Here is an 8,396-nt window from a genome sequence, read left to right on the forward strand (position 1 = left end):
ATGTTTTAAAATACAATGCAAACAGTGCCATCTATATTTGATAATCGGTATCCGGTAATAGAGTCAAAGATAGTCATAGGTATATAAAATGAATGAGATTTATTTATTTATATAGAGCTTGGAGAATTAATTTACAATAGCGTGTGATCATTTGAGGCACCGTTCGAAGTATGAGGAACCGACGTAACCGCCGCGCATCGCTCGCTGGACGTGCTGTTCGAAGAGTCGTCGGTTACTTTGTAATTCGTCGGCTGCTTCTTTATTTAATGGGTCTTCAGGGTTGGGCTCCTAGAATATAGCAATGTACAATAATTATAATTTCATCTTTCATACGCAATTTTTAAAGATATAATATTTAATATAATTCGCAACATTTTTAATACAGTAGAAAATAATTTTAGTTCAGATTAGTTTGGTTTTCTATAACTGCTAACTTACACTATAGAGCAGTTACATACCTATTCGATATAGATTGGTGGTTTTTTGTTTGAAATGGTTATCTTTGCAGATATGGACACACTTTTAAACAAATGTTATATGTCTATATAATATTAATAATATATTTTTAAAAACTAGTTAAGGTGGGCGTGGCCTTTAACACATTTTATATTTCGAGATAATTGTTTCTTATTATATAATTACCCGAATGGTACTTACTTAACTACCTAATTAAGTAAGTACCATTCGGGCAAATATATATTAATTTGTCATTAAAAAGCAGGTACCTATTTACATATATATGTGTTAATAAAACTTTCGTTCGTATGTTTTTTAAAAAAAGGAATATTAAAAAATAGCTATTTAAATAATAAACTCCTTTTGATCCTCCTATCGATGTGACTTATATTTTTGTTTACTTTTACTTTCTCTCAAATGGCCTGATCATGGCCCGCATCGCATGGTAACGACCGGAAAAGCGAGTTTCCTAGTGGTAGTGCCACGCTGCATGCTTTCAGGTTACATCCAAATGGGACGTCACGCCCGGGGAAGTATCACTCTCTCGGTTCGGTTTGTGAAAGTCCCGGAGGCCCAATTCCCCCACACCCCACTAACTTGATGATCGTGCAGAATTCGGTTTTGCTAGCCCACCAGGGTACCCATAGCGATTGCGGTGGAGTATCCCTCGCTGGGCACCCATGGGCACCCAGGACGTACACCACCTGAGGATGCCCAGTTTGCCCTCTGAATTCTTTTCATCAATTTTGCGCTCAATGATCAGGGCAGGAGCAGGCATCATAAGGCAACCCCTTCCACCCTCGATGTGGACTTTTGCAATATAAGGCTGAATTCTAACTTGAATATCGTTCACTTCCATCTTGAGACGGCAAAGCTGGCTTTGCTCTTTCTAACCGAGACCCAGATATCCGCTCCGGCTGATACCTCATTTCTCTCCTACCCGGGGTACAAGTTGGAACATTCCTTTGTACTGCGGGCTGGGGTGTGTGTTTATGTCAGAGAGAATACTCGCCAGCCTTGAAGGGAGGGACCTATCCATTCTATGGCTGCGCGTAGACTGCGATGATCATACGCGAATCTATGCGTGCCTATATAGGTATGCCGAAACTGACCGGCTCGTTAAGCACATCCAAATAGCAACAGATTCCATGCTGCACCAGATCTCTTATCTCGTTATTCTTAATGATTTTAACGCCCACCATGCCGAATGGCTTGGATCACGTACCACCGATCATGCGGGGAGATCTGTTGTTGTTTTCGCCTTGGCATATGATCTGACACAACTGATTACCTCGCCAACGCGAAATCCAGATGTGGAGGATCGTACACCTTCTCTGTTAGACCTTCTGCTGACCTTTCATCCGGACGGATACCATGTTTCCGACGAGCCTCCGCTTGGCTCATTGGACCACTGTCTTGTCCGGAGTACAGTGACGATTACACGCCCTTCACGGCTTCGGTTCGGGGGCTGCCGCCGTGTGTGGCACTACAGGTCAGCAGACTGGGATGGGACGCGGTCTTTCTGTGCATCCTATCCATGGGGGCGGATTTGCTTCTCGCCGGATGATTCAGATGTCGTTGCTGACTCGGCCCCTGATGTAGTTCTTCAGTGTAACTCTTCATTCCATACTCTGCAATACCCATCGGCGTCAGATCCCAGCCCTGGTTTTGTCGCTTCAGCAAAATGGCATTACGCCGAAAGCGAGAATGCTCTAGCAGCGTGATGTAAATACCAACGCAAGAAAAACTGAGCAACAGAACGACTGAGCGTATTGGCAAGATTGGTGAGAGATTGGTGCGTCATCCTTCGGGAACACGCGCATTTTGATCTTTCGCTAAGGCTGTCTTAGGGAATTTCTGTCACCTCTCTAGGGATCTCTGCATCTTCTATCACATATATCACGGGGCAATGTTATGAGGAATTGTTTGGATTAGTTCCGGCTGCTGAATTTCACCATGGACGTCGCGCCACAACTCGAAATTCCATCATGACCACCTCGAGGTCTGGAAATCTACAACAGCGTGATTTTTGAGGCATTTCCTGCCTCGCACAACCACTCTGCGGAATCAGCTTTCGCGAGCGACTTTTCCGAACCAATATGCCATAGCAACCTTTAAGAAAAGAGTGTACTCATTCTTTAAAGGCCGGCAACGCACCCACAAGCCCTCGGGTTTTGCAGATGTCCATGGGCGGTAGTAGTCACTTTCCATCAGGTGAGCCTCCTGCTCATTTTCCCCCTCTTACAAAAAAAAAACGACTTTTAACAGATCGCGCGATATAAAGATGGCTAATTTTCTTTTATGTAGTGTGATACTACGAACAGTCACAATGGACAAGAATCATCGAATAGTCATTGACTAATCAATCATCCATTAAATAAAATACATTGTTCGATCAAAAGAGACAAAGAAATATTAATACCGTAACCGTAACCGTAACAGCCTGTGAATGTCCCACTGCTGGGCTAAAGGCCTCCTCTCCTCTTTTTGAGGAGAAGGTTTGGAGCTTATTCCACCACGCTGCTCCAATGCGGGTTGGTAGAATTCACATGTGGCAGAATTTCAGTGAAATTAGACACATGCAGGTTTCCTCACGATGTTTTCCTTCACCGTAAAGCACGAGATGAATTATAATCACAAATTAAGCACATGAAAATTCAGTGGTGCTTGCCCGGGTTTGAACCCACGATCATCGGTTAAGATTCACGCGTTCTTACCACAGGACCATCTCGGCGACAATATTAATAAGCGTAGAATAATTCACTAGATATTTTTCTTATATAATAGGTAAGTGGACGAGCTTATGGGCTACCTGGTGGTAAGCGGTCACCAACGCCCGTAAATATTGGCATTGTAAAAAATGTTAACCATCGCTTACATCGCCAATGCGCCACTAACCTTGGGAACTAAGATATTATGTCCCTTGTGCCTACAATTACCCTGACTCACTCACTTTTCAAACCGAAACAATCCAACCCAAGCCCTACCACCAGTAAAAGAGCTGTAAATTTGCTTGATATTCTTAATCTTGATTGCTTATGTTGATTTTTTGCTAAAAATAACTGAATTTGATGTTAAAAATTATTAATTTAAGAAACAGAAATATGTCCAATAATTAAATTATTAACTGTAACAGTGTTATAGCAATAAATTTATTTAAAAATATTTATTATTAAATAAAATAAAATCACATAGAAACCCAAAAATAAAATACGAAAAACGTATAATGTTTGTTTGTTTTGAAATTCTTATTTAAAAAAGATAAAATAAATTTGAGAAATATGACCACAGCCGTGACATGAATAACTTTAGAATTTTTTTTATTAAAAATATTATGTTATGTTTTTATCTTAACCTAGGTCATGTAAAACGATTGTTGTGATGACATTATGTTTGTTTTTTTTTAAGTGAAAACTTCTTTAGGCGCGTTGCGCTGTTTTATCGTAAGGGATAAACTCATGGTTTTGCGTCCCCGACATGCTAATATTGGTATAATAAAAGATTCAGTACATAAATTTCATTCCTCCGTGTAACTATTAGTTGGCCTAAAGATCAGAAATATTACGATTTTTCGAAGTGGACCGAGTTCGATTCCGATCTAAAATTATAGCTGCTATTATATTAAGTTGATATTTTTGTTTTGAATATTATAGATTATTAATCTTAAGTTTATTTTTGCTTTTTACTTATTTTCTTTGATTATCTTACAATATTATACAAATTATCAATATCCAAAAAATATGGACACTATTCGAAATACAAGGACGTCTAATAATATTCTATACATTCTGAATCGATATTAATCGATCATCATAATATTACATACGTGTTTTCAGGGGTACATAAAAGGACATATGGTTTTTAATAATAAAAAAAGCATAAAAGATACCTAACAAGGTCTCCCATGTCCTATGTCATACGCTGCGAACGAAAATTAGTTTAAGTATAAATTATTTCACCATTGTAAGAAAGAGAAGAAACTGTCTTTGAATCTCTTTCTTACATTATAATTTTGACAACGCCGCATTCACGCACGTTAATTCACTGGAATTGAAAAAGTCGGCGCAGTGCAGTAGGTAATTTGTAGACAATATAGTCAGGAAGGCAAAACTTCATCAACACGCTTCGGGGTTCGAAAATGTTTGGCCCCGACTGCAAGATGAATATCGTGAAAAAGAAAGTTATAGGAATGAGAAATATATCCACGGCCAGGAAATCGAAAAACTTAGCAATATTCACTTCAAGATTATAATTAAAATTGTCAGAAACAGGGGACGTCGTAACGTTGCACAACGAACCTGACGCCAAAAGTATTCCAGGATTTATATATATATTATATATATATATTTTCATATTAAATTTTATAAAGACAATTATTATATAAATAAATTGTTATAATAACGACAGATTTATTTTTTTATTTTTTAATATAACTTATGGTGTCCTTTTTTATTTATGTTAAATAATGTAATAAATATATAAAAAATGATAAAATTGAAATAGTAATTATGAAACTATAGATGACTATCATGTATAAAAATGGGCAAGAGTTGTATGCTAAAATGTATGTTTATTAATTAAAGATATGATATGTTCAGTTTTCCTCACAATCTTAATATGTTATACTTGAATGTTCTTTAAGATAAATATTTTTTCTAATAAAATATAGAATCATAAGAGACATCAAGCGAATTTGTTAATAATAAGTTATTTCGAATTGAATGAAACCAATCATTTGACAAATAGTTTATATAGTATAAAAAAACTAGTTTAAGAGAATTCTTGCTAGTATTTATTTGCAAATAAATTTATATTTAATAATATTTACATTTTATTCCTCATAAGAATGGGGTGCATGATAGTGACAAGAAATTATACAACATGAATGGTGTCTTATCAAATAGTATTTGTACAGAACCCTATAGAATGAATGCCGATATGTAAAATGTGTATATATTTAAAAAAATTTAGACAATGAGCAGCCAAGTGTATTTTTTAAATCTTGACCCTTACACTTAGTAAGGGCCAGGATTGAACCGACAACATTTACATAACTATATGTCTACTTCATGTCTTTATTGAATTAAATATTTTTTGTATGTTATTAACTTGTTATGGATGTATTTATATATTGACACTACCTGTCCTAACTCCAACGACATGTTTATGTACAATAATAATTATATTTATCTATCAACTAACTTATAATAAAATATTATAAAGGAACCAAAATCATCAGTTTCAAAACCAAGATATATAACAATTATAATATTAGTATTATTAATAATCATATCATAGTGTATACTGACATTTACATTCACAAAAAAATAAAAAGAGTTGTTTATACATATATCTGAACTATTGTGTTTTAAATAAAATAAAACATAAACATTTATAAATTTAGAAATAAATATTATTTGCACAAACCTTTTTAATTTTTGCTAAAAATTTTATTAAGTATTTATTATTGTTATAATAATAAGTAAACATCTAATAATAATGTTCTCCAGACCGATTTCGGCCACGGTGGCCAATCTCAAGAGAGATTAGCCAACTATGCAGGAGATATTATAGTGCACAAGTGTGGCCGCAAACACAGGTGCACTCTCTATTCCCTAACTCTCATAATCCGATGGGACGGCAATCCGACACGACCAGAAAGAGTTCAGGCGCAGGATCAACGGCTTTACGTGCTTTCCGAGGCATGGGAGTGTACACACTTCCAACTTATACAATAACTTTTTATAAGCCCAACCTCGGAATTGAACCCAGGACCTCCGAGTCTGCGGCCTTACATCAGTCACTAGACCAACGAGGCAGTCATCTATTATGCAGTTAATAAAAGTTTACATATGAGATACAATTTTATGTATATTAAGGCTTTTCAATACTAAAGTAGAGAGTAATATTAAATGAAGTTTTGCTCTTTATGTGATTAAACTTAAAAAAAACTGTTTATTTTTTACTATCAATAAATATTAGCAACACTTGTTAAGTCATGTTTTATGAGAAAGTACAAAGAGATATGCAATTGTAGTTGGTATTATCAATTCAAGAGATTCAATGACTAATCATCTCCAAGGGATATATGAAAAGTTTATAATGAATGCATGACTAACTTTTAATCATTAAATAAAATTATATGCAAGGATATTTATTAGGCATACTATACAAAAAAAATATTGAGTAATTTTTTATTATAATAGATATGCATACTATAAATATCTGTGACAAGATTTAAATTTAGAAATATAGTAAAAAAACAAAACTGATACTTACTAAGAATAAATATTGGAGACCATAAACTATAGAATTAACTGTGAGCACAGGTTTCCAGTCTTCTCTAAGTATATTCAAACACACATTCCCCTCCAAATCTATATTTGGGTGATAAACAGCCGTTTCGCATTTAACTTTTGGAGGTTCATGTGGATAGTTTGGTCCTACCTGGAATTTATAAATTTTTTTAGATTTTTTTATAGGGTAAAAACATATTTTCTACAATTACAATAATTTGTATCAAATAATATAATATTCTAACACCTTATTTATACTAACCAAGTGTTTAATGAATCATAAGAGAGTAATGACAACTGTGTTCTATATATATATCCTATCTTACCTTTTATAGTAAAAGTAAAATAAGTTGTAGGTACATTGGTTAATCCTGTCAAATTGTATAGTTTATGTAAAACACATAAACTATACTAATCTAAACTAAAACTATATTGATCTTACAGTCGCTTGGATTTATAATATTAGTCTTTTATCATATTTGTTACAATAAATTTAATTTTGGTCATCTTGTATCTTATACTAGCCAATATTAAAAATAAAACATTAATCTTAAAACTTAAGTTGCTGGTTCAATGTCATAGATGAAATCAGTTTATAAATATGTGAGTGCAAAGGGTCCTTTGTAGAAACTTATATTTATTACATATATTATACATTAACATATATATAAATATACTTTACATTATATTTATAAGAAATAGTAAATATGGAAATAATTATGGAAACAGAAAAAACAAATTGAGAATAGTTTACTAATAAAAAAGAAGTAAAAGTCCATTTTTTATGCTATTCTATAGAGAACACAATCAATATTTTATATATGACCTATTGCACTAACAGCAAAATATTTGATAAATACGTTAAAAAATATCTAGGCATAAATTCTTAAAAATTTTATACATCTGTGAATTTTTAAATAAAATATAGTAATTAGAATAAAGTATTATTTTCTTTTACCTTAAAACTAAATACAAATCTTCCTCCTCTATAAAAACCTTCATCTGGACATATTATCAACTTGAAGTTAAGTAAATCGTCTGAATCTGGAAATTCTGTGTTACAAGTTTTAGGTAGATTCAGTTCATTTAAATCTGTAATTGAAATTATATTCATTATTATTATTATTTAAATAACATTTGAATCATTTCATGTCAATATGAAAATTACGAATTCCAGCAAAAATTATCATTATTTTGAGTAAATGGGAAAAGATTATAACGACAAATTGAATATTTATACCATATAATACCGCAGTTTCATATTTTTTACCTTTTGTTATTCGCAATTGTGCTGCTGATGCTTTCTTTTGTGATCCACCTGCTCTAGCAGAGCCTTCTTCATCTTTTTTTTGTTGTTTTAATGAAAAAAGTTTAATCATTGTCCTAGTTCGACCCAAAGAAATTAGAAATTGATTTCGACAAGAATTATTTTGACAGATAACTATACTTCACTCAAACTTGAAACTTCAAATTAAAGGAGAAGTCAGAAATGTGGCTCGATAAAAAAGTTTTAAGTGAAAATATGTTTGTATTATAAAACAGTTTTTTTATTATATATAATTATTCTATAGTGGGTCTTTATTTATAATGGTTATACTTATTACTTTTTTGTTTTGTATATAATAGTATGAACAATATTAAAAA

General features: G+C 33.3%; 1 protein-coding gene across 1 annotated transcript; it reads right to left on the minus strand.

The window, feature by feature from the left end:
• Window positions 1-76: 76 nt before the first annotated feature.
• Window positions 77-8,198, minus strand: LOC126779688 (NEDD8-conjugating enzyme Ubc12). The gene is made up of 4 exons (XM_050503852.1): window positions 8,023-8,198; window positions 7,711-7,844; window positions 6,736-6,903; window positions 77-288 (listed from the first exon to the last, which is right to left on the minus strand). The coding sequence occupies exons 1-4, from the start codon at window positions 8,129-8,131 to the stop codon at window positions 148-150; spliced, it is 552 nt and encodes a 183-aa protein (XP_050359809.1). The 5' UTR covers window positions 8,132-8,198; the 3' UTR covers window positions 77-147.
• Between the last annotated feature and the right edge of the window lie 198 nt (window positions 8,199-8,396).

This window comes from Nymphalis io, chromosome 2, assembly GCF_905147045.1.
Source record: "Nymphalis io chromosome 2, ilAglIoxx1.1, whole genome shotgun sequence".
Classification (NCBI taxonomy): domain Eukaryota; kingdom Metazoa; phylum Arthropoda; class Insecta; order Lepidoptera; family Nymphalidae; genus Nymphalis; species Nymphalis io.

What these genes read in the sequence shown, in the direction of transcription:
- LOC126779688 (XM_050503852.1), bottom strand. Translation starts at nt 8,131, where the DNA reads ATGATTAAACTTTTTTCATTAAAACAACAAAAAAAAGATGAAGAAGGC. An exon ending in ACAATTGCGAATAACAAAAG is followed by an intron (nt 7,845 to 8,022) that starts GTAAAAAATATG and finishes TTTCAATTACAG; the next exon opens with ATTTAAATGAACTGAATCTA. An exon ending in GTCTCCAATATTTATTCTTA is followed by an intron (nt 289 to 6,735) that starts GTAAGTATCAGT and finishes GCTATATTCTAG; the next exon opens with GAGCCCAACCCTGAAGACCC.